The sequence below is a fragment of the Anser anser genome, assembly GCF_964211835.1.
Source record: "Anser anser genome assembly, chromosome: 2".
Classification (NCBI taxonomy): Eukaryota; Metazoa; Chordata; class Aves; order Anseriformes; family Anatidae; genus Anser; species Anser anser.
The window spans coordinates 136,468,014-136,491,867 of NC_139721.1; the positions used below are offsets into that span (position 1 = coordinate 136,468,014).

The 23,854-nt window shown below is 47.0% G+C and overlaps 2 protein-coding genes across 21 annotated transcripts in view; one reads left to right on the plus strand and one right to left on the minus strand.

Moving 5' to 3' along the window:
* SLC25A13 (solute carrier family 25 member 13) overlaps positions 1-14,936 on the plus strand; it is a 101,020-nt gene extending 86,084 nt beyond the window's left edge. For all 6 annotated transcript variants that reach the window (XM_083822470.1, XM_083822472.1, XM_083822471.1 and 3 more), the window contains 4 exons: positions 8,468-8,606; positions 12,549-12,707; positions 12,793-12,883; positions 13,716-14,936. In XM_083822470.1, the coding sequence (XP_083678596.1) occupies positions 8,468-8,606; positions 12,549-12,707; positions 12,793-12,883; positions 13,716-13,905 (579 nt within the window). In that variant the 3' untranslated portion in view covers positions 13,906-14,936. The remainder of the gene's footprint in view (positions 1-8,467; positions 8,607-12,548; positions 12,708-12,792; positions 12,884-13,715) is intronic.
* Positions 14,937-20,342: 5,406 nt separating this feature from the next.
* DYNC1I1 (dynein cytoplasmic 1 intermediate chain 1) overlaps positions 20,343-23,854 on the minus strand; it is a 190,984-nt gene continuing 187,472 nt past the window's right edge. For all 15 annotated transcript variants that reach the window (XR_014578996.1, XR_014578997.1, XR_014578998.1 and 12 more), the window contains one exon: positions 20,343-21,324. Coding sequence is in view for 8 of the 15 variants with exons in the window: in XM_083822479.1 (XP_083678605.1) it covers positions 21,214-21,324 (111 nt within the window). In the remaining 7 variants the exon portion in view is untranslated. The remainder of the gene's footprint in view (positions 21,325-23,854) is intronic.

Sequence of the window (23,854 nt, forward strand, 5' to 3'; positions counted from 1 at the left end):
GGCTTGATGGGCCTTCATGCAAATATTCCAGATGTTTAAACACTGTTGTGTGCTAGTGATGATTAAGGACCAACTGATTCACTTAATTTTGCAAGTGAAAGCAAAATTCTAGACTTCTCAGGATTTTTTTCTGTTGTTTGTCTGAAATGTTTTTTTAAATTATTTAAAAAAAAAGTTTAGCAATCCAAAATTTAAATGTAATATTTCATTTTGTAGTCAATATATTTTTTTTTTCATTTTTTTTCTGTTTGGTATGAAATATTTTCTGAATAATTCTGATTTTTTTTCTTTCTTTCTTTTGTGGCCCAGAGAAAGTAAACCCAACAAAAATTAACTGTTCTATCAGCTTTCTATCAGGTTCAAGAGCATAATGTTCCCTCTTCTCTGTTTGACCTGTTAGGAACTCTTGTAAAACGGCTCTAAGAAGGGCTGACTGCAGTTTTCTGCAGTGGTTTCCACCACTGCTCAGTATCTGAACATGAGAAAGTGACCAGCCAAATAACTCGCTTCCGATGACTGGGTTAGTAGAACGGCTCGGTTCGGAAGGGACCTCAAAGATACCTGGTTCCAACCCCCGAATGGCCATTAGCAAGTGCCCGTAGTGCTGTGTCCTACACTACACGAGGTGAAGTTTCCATTCTAGCTTCGGGTCTGATGGCACTACAGGAAAAGGTGAACCACTTTCTAGAGGAGGCCATGGGATGGGATGGGATGGGATGGTACAAGAAGCTGTGCAGAGACACCATCCCCTGTTGCTTGCAGAACCTCCCTAGAGGTCTCGCTGTGAGAGGGGATGGAAAGGGATTCCCTCAGACTAGCAGGTGTCTGGTGAAATCCACAGAGAGCAAACGTCACTGATTTTCTGTACTGCTACCAGTGGAGAAAATGGACTTGCTAGAGAGATTAAATAAATGGGGAGATATCACATTTTTAATAGAAAGGTGGACTCCAGAAGTTGTGATGTTATGTTGAAACTAATATTACCATAATGATATTTTTTCAAAATAGAAGCATGGGTATTTTCAAGCATTTGTATTTCTGTGATGACCGAGAACATTACCAGTCAGCCCATCAGCTCATAGCAGAGCAGAAGCGTTTCCACTGCTTGTCAATGCAAGTTTACTTCTGTGTTGATAAGTTACAAAGCTCTTAAATCAGGAATGGTCACCCAGTCCGTGGCACACTGGCTCTTCTGGTTCTGTCTGTGCTTTGGTGCTGTTTCACTTACCACACTGCAGGGACTGCATTACGGTTCTGTTTTCCCAGTTCCCGATAAATCAACTTGCAAGCTGTTCTGACCACAACAGATCAATCCGGCGTGCTCTGCTTAGTTCCTAAGAAACTTTTCTGCTAAAATTTGGGTGAAAATCTGTGAGTCCGGTATAGTAGTCAGCGGGGAAGAATGTACTGCCATTAATTATACCTGCAGCCAGAAGGACTGACTGTACGTCAGTCCTAGCTTCACAAGCTTCAAATGCCTGCGTGTCTTAACAAGACCTACCGCTTGTTGTTTGAATTAGTTTATTTTGCATTAATTTCTAACCATGAAACGCTTTTTGTAGATTTTAAAATAAAAAACTTCCACGCACCCCGATACAGGTAATTTCAGTGTTCCTGTTGTCCGTTAACGGAGAAAACTAATGCACAGACAAATAAATCTTGTGTTACGTGTCAACAAATTAACAAAGGAAATGTTATGTCAACCTTTTTTGCATCCAGCTGAGTGAATCTTGTATTGATTATGGTCGTAATTATCCCAGTTTTCTAGTCCAAGTGCAGAGCCAGTTGGTGATCAGTGGGAAGCTGGATCACACAGTTTTGGTGCCCCCCTGCATTAGGGAGATTAATATTCTTTGGGGCCATTCATTGGTGTGTTAACATCGTGCTCTGCCATGCTGATGACACAGAACAACTCATGGAAGTGCTCTGCTGTGATCTCTGCTCTGTGCACGGCTGGACTTGCAGACGATGTTGGAGCACTTTGTGTTGAAAGCTGGTCTGGAGTTCATCCGGGCAGCGTGACTCAGTGTTTGTCCACATTCATGTTTTTAAACAACAACAACAAAACAAAACTTTCCAACAGGAGGGGTCTTCCCTGCACCCTCCTTTTAGGTGGCTAAAGAAAGCAGTAAGGTGTCTCCCCTCTGCCCTGCTCTTCTCAGAGCTGGGCAGAGTTCCCTCAGCCTCTCCTGATGTTCCACGGGCTACCTGAGCGCCTTGGTGGCAGCGTGGCAATGTCTTTACTGTACTGGGGAGCCCAGAACTGGCTACTGGACTCCAGTCTCACCAGTGCTGAGTGGAAGGGGACCATCACTTCCCTTGCACTCTTGCTAATACAGCCCAGGGTGTGGCTGTCTTTACTGCAAAGAGGCATTGCTTACTCATGCTTAACTTGTCCACCAGCACCCCCAGGACTTCTGCTGCAAATTTGCTTTCTGGCTACTCAGCCCCAGCCTGTCCTGCTGCCTGGGGCTTTTTCAGTTCAGATGCAGGACTTTGCATTTGCTGTTCTGAACTTCATGATGTTCTCGTCAGCCCATCTCTCCGTGCTGTGAAGGTCCCTCTGCACAGCAGCCTTGCCCTACGGCACACTAGCTACTCCTCCAAATTCAGTATCATCCGGTAATCTGCTGAGAGTGCAGCCCATGTTCCACCAGTGTAGCAATGAAGATACTATGGAAGATCATCTCAAAAGCCTTGCCTACAGTCACGGTATACAACATCCATTGCTGCCCCCTTATCCCCAGGTCTGGCAGCCAGGTTGTTCAGTCACGGTTTGGTACACCCATACTGGATGTTCCCAACATCTCCCTCGCCCTTCACGTGCTTGGGGACAGCTTCCAGGAGGATTTGCTTTGTAAATCTCCCAGGGACTGAGCTGTGTCCAAACAGCTTGTGGTTTCCCAGATCTTCCTTCTTGCTCTTCTTCAGGGTGGGCGTGATGTTTGTCTTTTTTTTTCAGTCATCCAGCCCCCTTGACTGACTCGACCTTTTGGCAGTGATAGCAGACTCCCTGTGCCGTCAGCCAGCTATCACAGCACCACTGGAGGTGTCTCAGCTGGCCTCACGGACTGTGCATGTGCAGATGGCTTAAGTGCTCTGCCTACTGGAGGTAATGCCGTGCTCCTGCAGGCTTTTCTAGCAGGCTCGTGTAACTGAGAAGCCTGAGTGCAGATTTTACTAGTAAAAAGCAAGGCAAAGAAGTAATTTCTCTCCCTTATTTCATGTTCTTTGTCTCTGTGCTTCTTGCCCCATTGAGCAACAGCCTCATAATTTCCTTGGTTGTCCTTCCGCTGCTGATGTGCTTACAGGAGGCCCTTTTACTCTCCCTTGGCATATCTCACTAGATCCAGCTCCAGCTGACTCTTGGCTTTGCTGACTCCATTGCTGCACACCCAAGCAGTGTTTCTGCCTCTCTTCTGGATAGCTTGTCCCAACCTCTGCTTCCTTTTTCCTTTCAGCAATGGAGCTCGCTCATGAGTTCCCTGTCCATCCGTGCTGGCCTGACATGCTCAGCTTTCCGCACAGCAGAACGGACCATCCTTGTGCTTTCAGGAGGTTATCCTTGAAGACCAGTATTATCTTCATGTTCCTTTGTAACCCTCAACATTTTTGTTTGGAGGGAAAATGCTATCATGGTGCACAGAGGTCCAGGTCAGATCATTTCGATCTCCTCTCCTTCTCTTCCTTCCCCACCAAATAACTAAAGACGACTAGATTTTTTTTCCTGTAATTTAATTGTCCATCATCATAAATACAATTTAAAATCGAAGCCTCCTCCAGATTCACACCACCTTCACTGGGTGTTAAGATACTAGCAGTTCCGTAATGATATGCAGCTTTGAAATAAAATTAATTCCAGCAGAAAGAAGACTTGATACATACAGCTCATTAGGCCCACTGCTGGCTTGAACCCCTGTAGTTCTTTAAAGCTAGAAAGCAAATATTTTTTTTTCTACCTTTGTCTAAAATTCAGAACTGCTTGTGTAAATACAATTTTAGGCCATTGTACTTCTCAAAACCCAGCTGCTCCTTTGGGAAGCACATTGCAGCGCTTTTGCAGAAGGAATTTGTTGCCTCTATTTGTCTTATTTCTGCCAGTAATTGTTGCTGTGAAAGCACCAGGGCATGGAAGCGTATGGGTGGTAAATTCTTCTTTAGCTGCAGATGTTCCGTAGATGACAGCTATTCTTAAAAATATAAAGACAGAATATCCCAGTCAGGGAAAATATCATTTAACCTAACGCAAAACACCATTTATGTTGGCAGAAGTGAGAAAGGATACATTTCAGGTTTTCACTATTTTTAATAGATTTCATGTAATTTCTGATCACAATAGAATATTGAAGTGATTGTACAAGATCAGGTAATCTGTTTTTTGCCTATCTTTCACAGCAATATGCTCCAAGTCCTATTAAAGTCAGTTGAATTTATAGCATAGTGGTTTCCAAAGACATCTTTAAAATGTTCATGTACTGTTCAATGCTGTCACTGTGAGTATACCTACTTATTTTGTACATCATATGAACATATATAAAAAATATTTAACATTAATTTTGCAATAAATTATTACTCCTTTTGCAAATAATCATTCTGGATAATGTGACGCTCCCTAATTTTGTGCAACGAAGTTATTCCATGATCCCAAGAAGATGGGAAATAATATGGTAATGAAAGGTTCTGTGAAGAAATGATACATCGGTTGTGGTAATGTTTGTGATTACAATTCCTAGAAGGTATTTAGCTCAGATTCATGCCTGGTCTGTTACTGCCAACAGCACTTGCATTTCCAGAAAGAGCGAGAAAAGCTTCCAATAGTCTGTTCTTCAATGTTTTTTTTGACAACTTCATAAACGGGCTTTCTGGTGTGTTGACCTGGAAAGTGTAATCTCAGTTGACAGGATGTGTACCAAGCTCCCACCTGGCAGCTTTCGATAACAGCTGAGGTATTTCGCCTCTTCAAGTTGTGGGTTTGCAGCAAGACGATCAACATATGAAACGGAGCAGAAAAAGTTTTGAATTATATTAATTTGCATCCAGCACGCTCGTTTGTGACTGTGGTCTCATACGTGAGAACCTGCTGTTCAGAAAGTTTATTTCCAAAAAAAAGCCCTTCCACCTAGGTGTTACAATGTTTGTCTGCAAAGTGAAGCCGAATTGCTGGCACAGCATCAGAAGTCAGTGCTTTATTCCCCCAACTTGATGTGCTAGATCAGTTTTGCGTGGTGGTTGGAGTAAACGCGTGTGAATAAAAACCTACAGCGGCTTTTAAGGCAATGTCATTTTACAGTAGAAAAAATTACAGCCCTTGAAAGCAAATGCCAGTAATATTTGTCTGACTGCTACAAAACCTGTTAGGTGCTGTCACAGCTCTGGTTCCAAAGGGTTAACTCGGTAGTAAAACCCAAGAAGAATGCAAAATGATCAAGAAATGACATGCTGCCTATTGTTTGTAGCTATAGGATCAAAATAACAATTATACATGCCAAATAAATTCTAAACCTCTAAAGGAGAAAAAGAGGGGGTGGCTGTAAGTACAGGTGCCAGGAGCATTAAATAACCCTCTCAGACAAGGTGCACCACTGTTGTCTTGAATGCTGCTGGGTCCCCCCAGTCTGGCATTTTTCCCCCTGCACTAGACAATGTGCATTCACTGCAGGAGACTAGGTTAAGCCTGCGCCTCCCAGACCTGCCGGCTCCTTGTGCCCAACCCGACACAGAGGTGCCTTTGTCAGTATAATTACCCTCCCCTTGTAGTAGAAACAGTTTGTTTAGGGCCTTATTTGCAGGTAGAGCTGGTATAAGCAGGAATTAGCATGCTAAAGAACCTGCCCCGGCACTGATTTGGGCTTATTTATCAGAATCTTTGACAATCGGTTGTGTCGTGTTGTGTTTTGGTTTGTTTTTTTCCTCCTCCACTGGTTTATTCAGTGAGATAGTATCCCAGATTAAGAGCCTTAAGGTCACTGAAGAGATGGAAGGTGGGAGCCAACCGGCGGCCCGGTGCGGAGGATCTCCCACCGGCCTGGTGCCTGGCAGGGCTGCGCCTCGGCTGCCAGAACAAACCCGGGCGCATGAGCCTTACGGCTTTCTGGGGACTGATTAAAACTCCGTACGGCTTTCAGCACGTTGTCCACATCAAAAAGGTGCGAGAAGCAAAAATAAATGTTGCTTTTGCTTTTCAAGATGCTGCGGCCGATCTCCCGAAGCCTTCCTAATTGGCCTAGGCCTGTTGCGGATGATTAACTTGAAGTTAAATGAGGCCTGCTTTTAAACATGCTTTCCCAGGCTTTAAACGGAGCGATGGGGGGAAACTCTAGACCGTTGTGATACTGGAACGGAGCCAATCCGGGTTATTGTTAAAGTGGATCCAAGTTTTGATCCAGGTTCTGTTTACACTCAGCCAACTAAGTTGATGGGCGTCCTCTCGGTGTCCCTGCACGCAGGTTATTAGTGACAGTAGCAACGTGCTCGTTCTGTCCTGTGAAAAAGTGCTTTTTAACGAAGGGGGAGGAATATGAGCAGCCCCGGTTCGGCTAAGAGTTGCTTGCAGTTGGAGTTTATTGACTTCCGTAAGTTATTTTAGCTATGTAGAGATATTTCGGAGTATGAACAAAATGCGGGGGAAAAATGTGCACGGTGTTTAACGGCAACACTGCAAGGAAAATAAAAGTAATGTGCCCTGAGGGCAAAGGCAGCGAGGAGATCTGCTCCGAGGAGAAGTATGCTCTAAAAATAAATCTTTGAAGAAACCGTGTTGGGCTGGGAATGTTTCGTTAGTGAATTTCGTAATTTTTCTGTGAGGTAAGTGCAGTGCAGACATTTGATCATTAAAAAGTTGTTTTTTCATACAGAGCTCGGTAAAACCCTAGTGTTTTGGGTTTTTTTTTTGGAATGGACTGTCAGGGGACATGGGCAGCTCCCAGTCTGAGAAGGACAAGAAGCTGAGGAGGGGCTGTGGAGAGAAGCGGGTTCCAGCAGAGCGTGTTGTGCTCACTGCGCTCGGCAGGTCCGTGCCGTACGGGACGTCTGACGAGAAGATCTAATGGCTGCTCTTAGATAAAATCTCTGCTTTCTCAGAGGTGTTCTCGATATACACATATTAGCGTCTCCTGTGGATGGGCTTACAGAAAGTGATTTTACCATAATGCCCTCCCTGACAGGCGTCTTTGCAGTATTTCTGACACCTTGCAACTCTTGCATGTTTGCTGGGTAACCAGCATCCAGCTTGCATCAGCAGTCTGTTTTCACTCCTGTTACAGTACAAGCTAAGCTCACAGATATGAGCAGGCATATCATTAGGTTTAATTAAATTCTGGGCGTATTAGCACGTCACCTGTGAAATGCCTGGCAGCGAGCCATGCCCTGGTGGAACTGTACACCCAAGTGCAGTAACGAGGGCATCCCAGGAGGGCTGGTGGATGAACCTCAAGTAGTTTCACCACAACTCCACCCTGGCTTCAAAGAGAGGAGGCTTAGCCTCATCCGCCAGGCGTTTCTTTCTGAAGCTTGAGTTCACCCGATTCCTAAATCCACCTCCTGTTTGTGTCTGCCCGCCTGTCTCAGCCCTGGTGTGTCCAGGCTCAGGTGTCTTCTGGACCTCTGTGCTGGGCAAAAGCAGGCTGCAAGTCCCTTTTGCTGTTGGAGCGGGGATATTATTTGGTATTATGCTTTGGTTGACCTCCTATAGTGGCTTTTTTATTTTACCTCTCATGCTAGAAAAACTAGCAAGCTTTGCTTGCTGCTACCCCAAAGTTTTCCTTGCCTGTTTACTGCCCTCTTAATTTGCAGCCCTTTGTACTGCTACTAACTACGTTGGCTGTTTGTACCAATAAGCAAATCGGCAGCAAGAGCTGAAGCTTGAAAACAAGCTGTATTCCAGATCACTTGTACTTCAAAAATCACAAATAAATCACCCCGTTACTGTTGTGTGAAAGGGCTGGTGTTCTGGCCCTCTTTCTTCCCCTTGATACATGTTGCAATATCACTTGCAATGTCTGCACAGATGTATGGACCAGGCACTGTTTTCTCTGAGGTATTTATTGTAAGTGGGAATGAGAAGGGATGGAACTGACCTGTGACTTTTCTTCAGACATACCCTGAACTTCCTTTGCAGGCACATGGCTAAAGCATCAACTATTTACTACTTCTCAAAGGTATTATCAGAGTTTATGCCAGCACATGACATTTTCTGTATTACCAATAAATAACTACACTATTAGGGAGTGAGGGAGAACAAGCAGACAAGATAAATATAATTATAAGAATTACTGAATCAAAAAACAATGCACAGACACTACTCACCAGAGTGAAACACATATATCTCACAAAATTTTGAGAGGAGTTGGTTTTCCTATAAGCCCTTTGTGACAAAACAAAAATTGTGATGTTTCTCCATTTTCTGGTGTTCATAGTTCATCGTGTTAAACTTGTTCATTCTCAAAACCTGTTCTCTTTTTCAACACAGGGTGCTAAGGCGTGTTTTTTGCGTGACATTCCCTTCTCTGCTATTTACTTCCCCTGCTACGCTCATTTGAAATCTTCATTCGCAAATGAGGATGGGAGGGTCAGCCCTGGAAATCTGCTCTTGGCTGGATCTATAGCTGGTAAGTGCCCCAACGTCTTTCTGCGTGCCGGTATATCGCACCTGCAGTGCAGTAGTTACAGCAATGGGAACTCTGAAAAGCTCAGAGCTGTACAAGTTCTGCAGCCTTGTGCCCAATAACATTTCTGCCATGCTGTAGAAATGAGTTGGGGTTAAAAGTAAAGATCCTGTCAGTTCGTGGTTTATTCGTAATGATCAGGAGGTAAAAGGAAGGGAAAGATTTACATTCTGGTGTTTTGTCATCATCTATAATCTTTGCTTGTGAAGTTACTGTGCTGTTGGCTTTGGCCGGTTTGCCAACTGGTAAAGTTCTGTTGAAATGGTTTATAAATGAAATCACTGAAAATAAAATCATGGTAGTCATGAAATTCTTTGTGATCAAAGAATCTTGAATTTTGTTGTATGGAATCCAACAGCCATGCTGGCAGTACAGCTCTATGAACACAGACAAAACGTGACAAAATGATGAAACTCACTTGCTATCCACAGTATTTTATGCAGTTACTTACTTGGCTTTGTCAGGACTTCACCCTTATCAGAACAGGAAAGCTTGAAAATAGTTCTGATGATTTAGATGCAGACTTTCACTTGATAGTAGAAGGTAGAAGGTAAGGTATAAGAGCAAATGTGAAAATAAAGCTGAAACCACGATTATGACAACAGGTAAAAATGTAGAGGGCTTGGGAAAGGTTCTGCCTGCACTAAGAAGCTGCATGAGGGGTGCTTGTTTCTGAATGCTGTGTTGTGCTGGAAAACAGTTTCAGAAGGGGTCATCAGCTTGGATTCTGCTCTGTTTCCCACTGCGACAGGGACTTGGCACAGAAGAAAGCAAAAAGTGTTGCTTGTAGTCGTGTGTGCCACAAGCTGCTGCTTCCTAGACTGTCCAGATAAAGAAGAGGTGCTGGGTGTTTACCTTGAGCACTCGTTTTAGTCCCCTACATAGCTGATAGGAGAGGGAGAAAGGGAGACACTTTGCAGCCTCAGTTTTCCTTTGTGTCCTCTCTGTAGTCAGTCCCTGGCGTGGTGCCCGAGCTCCTGCACCCAGAGGGGATCACTGCCTCATGGAGAGAGCGGTGTGGACGTCCTGCTCTGTCCGAGGTTCACAAGTCCCCTGCAGGAAACAAATGGGCTTGAAAGCTTGTGCTACATGACCGCAGGGGGATGTGTAGCAAGCAGGAGGGCACAAAGCAGATATTTTCGTCGCGTTGATCACAGGCTGCTTGGCCTCTCAGAGCTGCGCCAGTGCACAGCTGCTGCAACCTGCCAGGCTCGAACAATGATGGAGAGGCACGGATCCAGTGTAACTAAGGAGTTCGTCTGTTTTCTTGTTTGATTTGTAAGGTTTCTTCTCCCTGGGGAAACTGTTCTCAGTCAGGATTATACACAGGGCTGTCCCTCTTGAAGAGCAAGGACCTTTTACAGCCAGTAACTGGACGCTGGCTGTGGCCAAGGCCAGTGCAGATCAGTCGCTGTGCCTTGCAGAAGCACGTGGCCTCGGCTCTGTGTGCTGCCTCTGCATTCAGTAGCTCGTAGGCCAGAGGAATCAACCTGGCACCGGGAAAACCAGCTGTGTTCAACTGGCTGCTGCTTAAAAACCCTTGTCCTCTACCCTCCCCCCCCCCCCCAAAACAGAGCCAACCTCCAAGCCCCTCGTGGACGGAGCTTACATCCAGCTTATTTCTCACCCATTTTAGTGGAACAAAACAATTTTTGAACTTTAGATCATATTTACAGACTTGAAACATAAGCTGGCATTTTTAAGCCAAGTCATTTCTTAGATTTTCCTATTTTTCTTTCTAGCCATTGTCAGGTGATTGCAGACTGAGATAACTGCCCCTTTGAAGTTCAGGCACAGAAGCAGTCTTTATTGTTGCTGATACGGCTTACCAAACTAGCTATAATGCGAATTTTATTCAGGGCTTCCTGTGAAATCCATTCTAAGTTAACTCTCATGAGCAAATTACAGTATTAAAGATGGAACAGTCAGCGTACTGCTCACGAAAACGAGAAACATCTTGACTGGATGCAGGAAAAGCGTGGTGGGGGGCACAGACATCAGCTCTGTTTGCCACGAGAAAGCCAAGGGGAGGGCAAAACCAAAGCCCTGCCACCTCCTGGCTACTGGCTGGGGCTCTAAAGGACACGTGGCGGTCCCTGGCCCTCCGTGCTCTGGCCGTGCTTTTGACTCTGCAGCCTGTTTTCAGACGTGCATATGAGCTCCGTCCGGTGTGGGAAGCAGCAGCTTTCCGCAGCCCTCTGTACTGGGATGTTCGAGCTGGCTGGGCTTAGCTGCTCACCTGCCTCTTTGGCCAGCGGGCGTTGCCGTGTGCGTTTTCCTCCCTTCTGTTCTTGTTGGGGACGCACGCAACTCGGATGTCATCTGGCTGGATCTGCTGCTGCTTTGTGCTGTTCGCCAGATGTCTCAACCTGTTGGGCCACGGCGTTTTCTGAAGAGATGCTGCTAATATCAGCGACAGGATATCTCCTTAATTTGCTCCATCTGCTTATTGCTTCCCCGAACTTCCTTCTCCTCCCAGCGCTCCTCTTTTTTTATTGTCAGCTCCCGCTGTGTAATTTGTCTCGTTCCAACTGTAAGCTCCTCGGGGCAGCGACCTGTAAATTTTTATTTGTCTGTGAAGTCTTTCGTGCTGTATAAATAGCTCTAAAAACAGGATTAAAAAAAAAAAAAACAACAACTTTAAATGCAAACTGTCCTCAGTAATAAGGAATGAGGAATAAGGAGAGGGAAGTCAATGTGTAGTAAGCAGAATTGTTTCTAAGTATGTCCTTTGGTTTTCCTTGAAAACACTGGTTGGCTTTTGAAGGACAAAAGTCCAAATTTAAATTGAAGACTCAGCCAATATCCTGGTGTGGGTAAGGATAAGCACAGAGGAATTTCAACCTTTCTAGAGCTGAGAAACCTATGTTGGGTTTTAGCACTTGCCTGCCAGGCTGATCACTGTGCAAGTTCAGCATGTGTGTTATTCTGGGGGGGTCCAGGAGAGGAGGAGGAGTTCTTATTTCGGTGATACTCGCACATTTACATCTCTCAGAAGCAGTCTGCAAGAAGGGTGCTTTGGTGCTTGAAGCCAGACCATGCTGGTTTGGACAGAAGTTGTTACAGAATTATTAAGCCTAAAAAAAAAAAAGGAGAGGAGATTTATGCATCTACATCTGACCAAGTTGGTTTGGAACAGATGCAGGATGGAAAAGTAATAAAACCATAAGAGACAGTGTCTTCTGGGTACAGTCTTGGTGCCTTTTTTTTTTTTTTCTCCGTAATTCTAAACATGGGCAGCCCCAGTTTGGATAGGATTCAGTTTAGAAATACTGCCCGTTGGCAGTTTGGTAGCTTTTGCCTTCAGCTGATGATCTGCCAGGGTAAATTTAAATCTTCCTCCAAGTGTTCTTCTGAGGATGTCAGCTGTGGCTTTGCAGCTGAGCAATCTGCCATTCCTAATGAGGAAAATGAACCTTTTTTTCAACCCTTAGCCCTCGCGCCTTGCTGAGCGTTATCTAGCTGTGGTGGCACTGCTGGGTGAGGCCGAGGGGGCCGTGTGTGCGCAGGCTACTCCAGCACAGCGTGCGGCCAGAGCGCCGGGAACCACAGAGAGGCGTGAAAAGGAAAAGGAAAGACCGACCTCACCTCCAAAAACTTTGTGCTCATTAGCTATGCGAGTTTCTGGTTAGCGCCGAAAAATGCAGCCCGTGCCTCCCAGCTCGACAGGAAGCGTGTGAGAGGGCTGTTCCTCGAGGAGAGGCTTTCTCGGAGGGGAGCCGCGTCCGCCTCGGCCGCCCCTTGCTGCTTGTTTGCCTTTCCAGCTGCTGCTGAAACAAACGCGGCTGGCTTCTCCCGAGGGGAGGCGTCTGCCCCTGGGTGAACGGGGTTTGTGGCACCTGTGACAAGTCAGCAATGCCCCCCTGATGGTTCTTCTCTCTCTAGGTATGCCTGCGGCCTCTCTGGTGACCCCTGCGGATGTCATCAAGACAAGGCTACAGGTGGCAGCCCGGGCAGGGCAGACCACCTACAGCGGCGTGGTAGATTGTTTTGTGAAGATCCTTCGGGAGGAAGGTCCAAAGGCTCTGTGGAAAGGAGCAGGAGGTGTGTGAAACAGCTCTGATTACTGAGTGAGCTTTAGTTGTGTTTTTTTTTTTTTGTCACTTAGAGACTTTTCTTTTCTTTCAAGCTCGTGTGTTCCGATCATCTCCTCAGTTTGGTGTAACTCTGGTGACTTACGAGCTACTGCAGAGATGGTTTTACGTGGACTTCGGGGGAGTGTAAGTATGTGGTGTCTGAATCTGCCCGGGGCCCCACAGCTGCACTGGGTTCTGTGTGTCCTGGATATGTCAGGGGCAGAACCTTACCATTATGTAGGACGCATCGCAAAGGTCTTCCGGTGTTATTTAAGCCACACCACACCTGGATATTCCAGGACCTGTATCACAGCAAGGCATTACCACATTTTATGTCACCGTTTTGAGCTGGGGACCTGGGTTACGGAGACAGCGAGAGGCTAAATAATGGGGTGGGGATAAAGCTGCCAGGGCCGTGTGACACCTACCAGGTCAGGACACACTCTGCATTAGGCCTGGTTAGTGTGGTGAAGGAGCAGCGCGGTGAAGGGCATTTCGACATCTAGAAAAGTCTCTAGGTGTCACCAGGCCCAAATACTGTTTGATGGAGCCTCAGCTGTGCCTCCTTCGTGGGCGATACATGTGGATGCACGTGCTGCTATTTTAACAGACCAGGAGCAGCTGCAGAACATTTACGAAGCTTTGGGGACAATAGATAGAAAGCCACCACAAAAAGTTATTTAAACTCTGCAAAGTTCCCAGATTGGCTGTGCACTGTAGCAGAGACTGCTGAACCACAGCTTCCCCATGCTGCAGTTTTGATTAACGGACTAAAAGCTTTATCTGGATTTCACCATCCTCTTTCTCAGTGAATGTGAAGGCCCTTGACTGCTCTGGAAGGCTATTTGTCAGTACATTGCAGCACTTAATCTAGTCACTTACTGGGAGGTGCACTCAGATTGCTTTTTGGAGGAGATTTTTGTGAATGCTCGTTTGGGGCTATGGAAATTAATTTATTATTATTATTATTTTGCAGAAAACCAGCCGGATCAGAGCCAGTTCCTAAATCTAGGATCACGCTCCCTGCTCCTAACCCTGACCATGTTGGTGGTTACAAATTGGCAGTTGCCACTTTTGCAGGGATTGAAAACAAGTTTGGACTTTACCTACCTCGGTTTAAGCCATCGCCACCTACCTCAAAGGCTGCTGCAGCAGTAGGACCCTAAGTTTATTGCTGTAGATTTTTTGTTATTAGTTGGGAAAGAGCCACTTTTCTAATTGGTTAATACTTTTGTTCCTTTAGCCTCTCATCATATAAAACAATTTAGCTTCATTTGAGTTTTAAAGCAATTTTCATCTTAAACGTAATCATTTGTCTTTGTGCTTCCTTAACCAGATCACTGTGAAATTCTTACCAGTTGTTTTAAGTTTGGGACCATGAATGTATTTGTCCACATCTGACATGTGCTTGTGTTGGGAAGACACTAATTTTAGGTTCCATTTATTGGGGAGGGTTGGGTGAGAGCTGTGAACCAGATCATCTTACAGGCAATGCTCGGTTGCAGATTACCAGGGCGGATGTCACACATCGTCACTCAAATGGAAAAACTCAGTGGATATCACGGTGCTCAAAGCGGAATGATTCTGTACACCGTACGTGTAAACTGGTTATAAACTTAGTGCGTGTCTGTAGAGGTCAGCGAACAGAGACCCGGTACCTGAGTCTGCCAGTACAGCTTCAACTTTTTAAATATGTACACGCACAAGTTCTGTTTCTGGATTGTATTATGAAGCTTTTATGTGGAACATGTTTTTGTAATGGAAACCACATTTATAAATGTTTAGCCGTTGTATTATGTTACTGGTATCAAAATGCTCAAAAGAAAGTGTTATTGTCCATAGTCTTTGCACTTTATGGCAGTACTTTGGCATTCTACTACACATACAAGGAAATTTCATAACTAGGTGCCTATCTTGGGTTGCTGATGTTTGGAATTCAGTTTGTATATGCACTTCTAGTAAAACGCTGCTTGTTTAAATAACTGCAATAGAAAATTCATGCACTGTATCAATGGTACCTGCCTTAACTGCTGGCTTGTAATCGGCAAATAGGTGGTTTCAGATTCTTATTTACTTCATTGAGTCAACAGAGATTAAAATACTCTAAAAGAAAAGATTTTACTTAATTTTTTGGTGCCTTGCACAGTGTTTAGAAAATGATGTATTTATGAAGATAGAAATAAACCTTTCAAACAGATGCACACATGGTATTCTGTTACGGAAATGGCATCGTACATCCAAAGGCTTGCTCGGCTTCATTTATAAAGTTAGCTTCAAGTTAAAGCTAATACTGGGACAAGGAGGCTATAGGAACACCTGCAGCTCGAGAACAAAGTTACCTGTATATAAAAGACATGTATTGGTGCAGTTGTTGCACAAAAAAAGAGATTTTTCTTCAGTCAGAAAACAGGATTGAAGTAAGCTTTGGTTTTTTGACCTTTCCCCCTTTTTTATTTTGTTTGTTTGTTAATATGTTATAAACAATCTGACTACCTAGTCAGTCGGAGATAATGTTGGGTGTCTTCTGCGATACCTCTGAAGACCAGGATTTGGCCTTTATGGAAGAAGAATGCTGTTTTCTTTGGAGGGGTGGGGGGGTGTTCCCTGCGATATTGATTGTAAACTGAGAGAATACACAGATGCAATATCTCCACAGAAAATTTAGGGATGTGATATCACACTGTATTGCAATACGTTGAAATACTGACATGCAAAGTGCTACATTGCTGTGTTTGTGTTCGAGTCATTGTAAGAATTACTTTCTTGGGCTAAGTTATATTCCAAAGCTACCAGTGAAATGGAGCCGTGGCAGGAGCAGCCTGTGGTACCGGCACACCTGAAGGTGAGGGGAGAAGGCCTCTCAGCCTCGTCTGTCCACCTCTCCCCAGCTGACAGCTCCTTTGTTTCAAAAATGGGTTTAAAAAAAAAAGTTGCCCCTTGTATCTCTCCAAAATCAACTATCAGGGTTTCTGGTTAAGTCTTGTCTTAAACTTTCTCCCTGGGAGCTGTGTGTGCCTGACGCCTGAGATTTCAGGCTCCTGGGAGCTGTTGGACACGCCACCCCTCACCCCCCCGACGTACCTCGACAGGGCCTGCTGGGGGGAAGCAGCAGCTCGGGGAAGACGCCGAGTCCTGAGCTGTGCCTGTCCTCGGGCCCTTTTGAGGCGGTGCCTGGCCACGTGCCCAGGTTCAGTTGGTGGTTGCTCGCTTCTGGAAGCTTCCTTGGGAAGGGAAAGGTTTGGCCGGGGCACTGCGGCCAGACACCGTGCCCTAACCCAGCTTGTGACTCAGATGAACCTCCCTGCCTCCTGCTGCCCCTCTTCCCCAGGCCTGGCAGTGCATTTGCTGCACGGCCTTTACCCTGTGTGCCTGACGCCCAGCCCAGGACCAAGGCTTGGGTGCAGCTCTCCCGTGGCAGCTCCGTCCCAGCAGGCCCCAGGCTCCGGGCCGGCAGCGGGGCAAGGCCGGGTGGCCCTTCCCTCCTCCATTAGTTGTCCTCTGGGTGTGGGTCTGTCCTTCTGCACCTCTCCTCAGGGCCAGGTGAGGGGACGGAGGCAGGGGAGGGAGGGCTGAAGAGCCCCCGATGGCTCCAGTGAAGAGCCGGTGGTGGCTCCAGCAGTGCGTGACCCAGTTCAAAAGGCTCCAGAGCCTGCAACAGCTCTGCCCAGAGATCTCGGGGAAGAGCTTTTGTGCACAGTCGGCTTCCTCCAGACACAAAAGGACGCATTCCTGCTCTGAAAAGTTCACAGGCCAAGAAATTGTCGGACTCCCTTGCAAACAAACAAAAGGCCCCGAGGCCAGTGTTTAGCTGTTTGTCTTCGCCGGGCTTCTGGGCAAGTTATGCAAAGCGCTGGGAGGAACTGGATAAAATGTAACCTCGCTGGCTGCCTGAAAGTCCTGCTACCTCCCTGCGAGGGGGCTTGCCAAAAAAGACTCTGGCTGTTTCTCGGTCACATAGCAGCTGAGGGATGCTTTTCTGCCTGGTCCCTGGGGAATGGGTTGGGTCTAAGCTGCCCTAACAGTGACAGCTCGCAGGGATGCCTTCGCGAGCAAACATACCACGGGCTTCAAAAATAACTTGGGCAGGTTTTTCTAAACCTGCTAAATACACGAAACCTGACAAACCGCTCCTCATCGTTCTTCGGCGGGGTCGGGCTGCTCGGGGATGCCCCTGCTGTATGCCCCATGGCGTGCCAGCGCCGTCATACTTAGCCCTGCACGGGGCTGAGGGACTCGGACGGCCACGTCGTTCAAACACTGCTGTGAAGTAGAGGCCCCGGGTGCTTCCCAGTTGAAATATTCGCCGTGTTTTGCATACGCTGGAAGACAATTTCCAGAGCCGGTAATCACTTGTAAGTTATTTAATGGTTGGGAATATCTAAATCGCAAGGCATTTGTACTTTGAGCGTCTCCAGAGAGCTTCAAACACGGCAGAAAGAACAGAAGCAGCCTGGGATGAAGGGGTTTCTTTCCGCCCACACGCTCTTCACAGACACGAGGTGCTTGACGCGAGGAGGTGAGCAAGGTGTTTGCTACGCTGCAGACAGGCGGCATTTTCCGATGGGCGGTAATTGTTTTGCCTGCTCCTTGTGCTACTCCTCATGGTGCTAGGAAGCAGTGGCATCGCTTGGAAGACTCGTTCCAAGAGCTCGGGGTGTTTTGCGCAGGGCTCGCTGGTCTCTGCTCACTCACACCCGGGCTGTGGAACTGGTGTGCTCCGGACGTGTGTTGGTGCTAGTGCCGAAGTGACTCTGCTTACGAATTTGAAGAAGAACCAGCCCTGTAAGCTTCCTGAGGCCTGGCTGCTGCTCCTGGAAGAGCTGTGGCCTTCACTGAGACTGATGCTGCCCTTGTGGTAGCAGAACCTCCTCCATCTGCCACTGGTCAGTGGGAACCATCCCACGCTGGGATGCCATCTAGCTCCCTGAGAAGTTCCCAGGCTTCCGCCGCCTCTGCTTTGTACCTGAGGGTGCTAAAGCTCAGAAGCGGCTTAGAATTTCTCCCACACATTTTGTGTAAAGAAACCTATTCCCAGGTGTTTGAACAGCACTCGAGATGCAGGCTGTAATCTGCAGAAAGCGCTTGTGATGGGCCAGGGTGGGGTGGGGGCTCCTCTGCTTTCAGATGTAATGAAAGTTTGGGTGTTGGTTTTGAACCCCCCCCGAAGGAAATACCTTTCAGCTTGGAAGATTCACCACACAACACCGCCGAGTGCCTGCAGACGATGGCTCATCCCAGTTGCATTGGCTCTTTGAAGTAAAGTTTGAGGCAAGGCTGCTGAGCCTCATCTCCAGCAGCCGGTACTCGGCCAGTCTGTCCTTGGCGAGGTCTGCGCGCTCAGGCTGGGGAGGCAGCCCATTTCAGCCTCACCTTTCAAACGCCCCTTGGCCCAAGTGCCATTACGTGCAGGATGAGTTTTGAAGCCCATGGTCCTGGCACTCCCTTCCTACACTTCTTTTGTGGTCTGGCCAAATTCCGGGTTGGCCAGTGCTGTGCGCTGTCTGCTCTGACCATCATAGTCTTCCTCTGTTACCATGGGGTCTCGAAGCAGAGCAATATCGTGGGTGAAATAACGCTGCTGCCGCTTTTAGCTAATGCCTTCAGCTCTCATCCCCAGTGCCACCCGCACAGCTCCTTTTAGAGCAAATCCCTACTCCTCTGCCTCTCACCTGTGTTGCCGTGGCTTTGATCTGGGCACTGGAGTTGAGGGAAGCTGCTTTGCCCTTCATCAAGCACAGGACCTTTGGCTCTCCCACCTCACAGTCCTCCACCCCGTCCTAACCCTCTTCTGTGAGTCAGCCCTGCCCTTCTCAGCCCGCGTTGCTCACCTTCCTGCGCTGCTTGCTGCATCGCCCTTGATGAGCTTGCACTTTCTTACCCTGCTGGTGATGCAGCCCTCGCTGGCTCAGTCTGAGCCCAGTTTGTGGCCTTCACTTTGCAGAAAGCTCAGGTGCCACAGCCCCAAAGCAAAGCCGGGGCTGTTGCCAGCTTGTTCTCACCCACGGGAGCAGGTGGCAGCACGCCAGCGTCACGAGAGGATGGGGCATGCTCCTCGTGCTCCTCCTTCTGTTCTCTGGGTGTTTGTAGGCAAAGGGGCCTCGAGAACATTCTTCCTCCTTGAAAATAAAGGGTGGGTTTGTATTTCTTTCCCTATTGGGCAGAGCCTGGGCATTGTCTTCTCATACTGGCTCCTTCGGAAAGCCGGTAAGGCGGAGCTATTTGTTCAGCAGCAGGAAAATTGCCCTAACAAAATAAACCTGCTAGCGATTCCTGCAAGGGCTGGGCCCGAACTGCACCACAGGGCAGTGGTGAGCAGCAGCAGGGCGTCAAGGCCCAGCTGCTGGTTGCAGGGTTTGTTGTTGTAGGGTTCGCTGCCATCTGCTTCTGCTGCATGTACGGGCCCGTCAATGGTGTTGCTCTGTGGAAATCTGGGGCTTTTGCTTGCTCCTGCTGTATCCTGCTGAGTTCTGCTCAAAGAAGAGGCGAGAGGAAAAAAAAGGTGTGTGGGTTTTGTTGTTGTTGTTTGTTTGTTTTTCCCATTGTTTTGGGAAGCGTTCCCACCTCTGCTCTGTGACACCCCAGTGCTGCGCTGGGGAGAAAGAGGACCTTTGGTACAACTTTCATTTGCACACAGCAGCAAATTCTGGAGCTGTTCTGAGTCATCCCATAAGACGACTTTACAAGCTATTAATGCAACGAAGCAGGGAGAGGTTGGAAGGTAAATACTCAGTTTCCCCTACTTCAGTTCCAAAAACTGAAATGCAATATGGAAGCTGCGGAAGCAAATTTGCCGCTTTCAATGCACTGTTTACAATGACCGGGAAACACCAGAACGTGCTTTAAACCTTTCCCTTTGCACCTGTGTGCTGTCTCGCACTGTGGCCACATGCTCCCAGGCGTGGATTTACTGTGACCACGAGGCCCCTGGCAGATTTGTTCTGTGCTGTGTGAATGAGTTCGTCTGGGGCAGCGCCCTGCTCACCGCAGCCTCACGGGCACTGCGACATGGCCCGTCCCACCACGAAGAACCCAGCCTGCGCAGTTCCTTCCAGCTACCAAGCAAGAGGACAAGGGATATCCAGCTTCTCCAAGTGATTCATTTTCTTAGACCGCTCCGGCTTTCAGCAGCACAGAGACCTCCCCCTGCTCCTGGATGTGACCATAGCACTGAAGAGCATGAGCTGATAACGGCCCTAAACATGACTGCAAGCTTACAACATCTTCATTGCTGTCCACCCGCCCATGCTCCTGGCTGTGATGTTAACCTGCCTGCGCAAGCCCCTCTGTTAGGGCCTGGTGCCACTGCAGCGCTCAGCTGGCAGCCTCAACGCCTCCCTTAGCACTCGGCCGCGTCCCACCGGGCCTCAGCGAGCACAGGTCTGTGCCCACTGCCTCGGGCTTGCAGGCAGCAGATCCTGCGAAAATGCTGTAGCAGGATCTGCTGCCCGCAAGCCCATGGCTGGCCCGTCCCAGCACCCGAGTGCACCCACGGATGCAGCAGCAGCACAAGCACTCTGCGCGGCGGGGAAGTCACGTCCTCCCCGTGCCTGCTACCGAACGCACCGAGCGCTGCTGGCAAGGGAAGATCAACCACGCTGCGACAGAACAGGCTGGATACGTTTTATTGGCAATACTAGTGTCATAGCCGGGAACCACAACCCTTTGTCAGACTGTTAGTGTTAACTTGCATGACAAGTATCAGTGACCGACTGCATCTGAAATATTGTTCAAGTGCCTAGAAATAATAGGCATCTTAAAAAAAAAAAAAAGAAGAAGAAAAGGAAAAGAAAGTCATTGCATCCACTCAAGCCAACCTTTATAGATCTTGCATCTTAAGCACGACTGATGTACCGTAATTGTTATGTGGACGTTAACGTAACCTCTACAGCAGCACACAGACAATGCAGTTCTCTCATTATGCACATGCTTTAGGATCGTTTATTTTAATGCTTTCAAATAAATATGTTCCATGCAGCACACCGCAATAAATAAGGAGCAGCAACTTTCATATAGTACATCCATTCATAATGTAAGTCACCATGTGAAACACCACATCTAAAGTCTTTGGCCCAGTCCCATACAGTGAAGCACACCACATCTGCACATAATCATATCTGGCTTCATATGGATTTAATAGGACTATGCCAGAAGGGCAATGTGAGCACAAGTTTAACCAGGGGTTCCTAGCTATTAAATACAGCTACTAAGTAGTTAAAAGGCAACAACTAAACCCATAAAGGGTTGATTTGTCTTTTCTTTCTTACTTTTCAGACAGAAATATAAAGTATGAAAATGCTCTGGATATTTTCAGCCTTGTGCAAAGCCGTGTGATTAATACGGAATGCTCTGAGCAATACTGGCACGGACACTGGCATCGACAGCCACAGCAAGACCGACTCGGACACTGAACACCAGACACTCGGCGGGGGAAGGCTGCTCTGGCGGCGGTGGCGGGCGCTGCTCGTCCTCTTCCTCTAGGCCGACAGCTCCACGGCCCCTTCCTCCTCGCTGTCCGCTCGGTTGGCACGGATCTCCACCAGGGTCCGAGCGAAACGGGTCCACTCGTCGTTGTGCGGAACAGCCAGCTGGGGGAGGAATGCAACGCAGCATTAACACGCTGTGATCTTGAGGAAAAGTTTTCTGCTGAAGCGTTCGCTGCGAAGCCTAGCCCTTTGTTAACGTGTCAAGACTTTCCAGACGATGAGAGGCTTGGCCCGTACGAGTGCATACACGCGCGTGTCACTGCACACTCGCGCGCTGCCCGCCTGAAGTCGGCGAGGCCGTGCCCACGAGTAATTGTTTGCAGGACCAAGGTCAACGTGCGCAAGGTAACAGCGCTTTTACAACACCGTACTGAAACCACTTTCCTGAAGTTCGTTAAAACTCCTAACAGTAAAATAAATACATTGTGTTATTTTAGTTACCCTCCTCTACGTTAAGGAATTACCAAAAGACGCATCATAATGGGAATGTGACAGCAACTGGGGGCTGCGGGGACAGTCTGCTTTTTGAAAGCATCACGCAAGATCCATTTCTATTTAATACCACTGATGTTTCTAATGAAGAGCTCTTGAACATCAGGCTTCAAGAGGAACATGTAATCCAAACAGCTAAACTTCCTGTCAAAACTCTTTAGTGATATGGCAAAATAACACTGCAGTCGGTTCTAGCTAGATCCAACATGGCAATTTCTGGAAGATAATGCAAAGTAGGAGTGAGCTAATTATGGAAAGCAAAACAAACCAAGCAGTTTTCTCAAACTTCATTTTCATTAACTCCAATTCCAGAAAATGGCAACAAACACCCACATTAACCATGCATTCTTTTACTGCCATCTTCAAGCCCTGAGACCGTGTCCTGAACACAGTGTGAGCAAAGAGCTGTATCGAGATCCTGTGCAGTGCTTGGTACTGAAGAAGGCAACTGTTCGGCACCAAGAAGCAACGTGACATACTACAGGGCACAAAGTAAAGTAGTACACCTTAGCAAAGGCACGCCTTTAGACTAAAGGACAAGTAAGATCTTAGCTAACCCAGCCTGCAGTACCCAGCGTAGTCTGTACTGGCTTACTTCTTCCCAAACACCCCAAACGTCACGCAGCTGGCTTGCTGACTGTGATCGTCTGGAACTAGCAGGTGAGAGGCGTGCACGAAGCAGTGCGGTGTGCTGCACTGTATTAGAAGCAAATTTCTCCTCTCCTTCCATCCCTATAGCTGGAGACTGAGAAAAGGACACAGTACATGAATTAGCACACCCAACTCGAGCAAGAACTTGCGTATCAGCCTGATGTTAACCCTGTGCGAAAGAGGTCCACATAACTACTGCAAGTTCAACCTTAATCACGTGGGTAGGTATCTGCAACGCTGGGTCTAAACAACTCCTCCAGATCTCAACAAAGCCAATGAGCTTTTCAACTATTTTGTATCTAGCTTTGCCTCTACAGACAATATTTTGGGGAAAAATCCAGTGTACGTTTTAAAGCTTCCAGTATAGAGTGCATATTCCAGTGACTCAGCTACATTATGAAGGGCTGGCGTGTGGTAACTTTTTTTTGCCTACTAAAATACTGAATATAATACAGTTCAATTACTGATGTTACAGACCAAGAAATGCCATCAGTGTGAAGCTATGAGCCCCCAGAGCGTTGCTGGGTTGGTTTCCCTCTCTCCGCCTTCCACTCATTGCACTTTTCTCCTAGTCTTTTCTAGGAAATGGCGATGGGAGTTACAGGAGCAAACCCTTTGAGACAGCTGTCTCACACACACAGATGTGGGTCTGCTGTGGTCTTTAGTTGAAAGCAAGCTCTGTGCTTTGAAGAATGTTAAGCAGAAGGAAATGCAACACCAAAGCGAAGGTCAGTTTGCCAACACACAAGGAAGTACCTGTAGCACAGGTTCGGTCACAGTCACACTCCTGTGCAAGCTACTACATAGTCAGCGAAGGGACAAGGCAAAGATCCTTCTGTTATAGATGCACTCAACATGTGTGTGTAGCAAATTCACTGTTAACTACTGCTGGTGTCCTAAAAGATTTTATTTCTCATGATGCATAGGACAGTGTCATTGATCAAACTGCTGAATGAAAACATTAATGATTTTACTACTAGGAATTAGTGAGACTTATATAAAGTGGAGCAATATCTTAGTCGAAGGACTCTCTGAATTTAATAAAGCCTCATCTCTTCCTGTCTTTTTAAATCCCAAATGGCATTACACTGTATTAAATGGCTCAAGAAGACAGTATGTTGAAAGAAAAAAAATATCTATGTATTTATTACATTGAGATCATTTAATTCCCTCTACTCCACAGCATGGCCACAGACAAATAAAATCAAACTCCAGGCTATTACAACTTGAAAATTCTCAAACTTGAAAAATCTCCCTGCAAATATAGGTAGGCAATATGGTTAGCTGACAGATGGAGGAGGGACAGGGCCTTTTTTAATGTCTCGATTGACAAAACAATTAATGATTGAAGTGAAGGCCATCAGCACACAGATGAGAACGCTCAGTGTCCACATGCAATCTAATTACTTAGATCTTTGTTTTATTTTACCTTATTAAATCCTACATACTGCATCATGCTTTCAATGAGGGGCCAGCCCTGCTAAGAGAC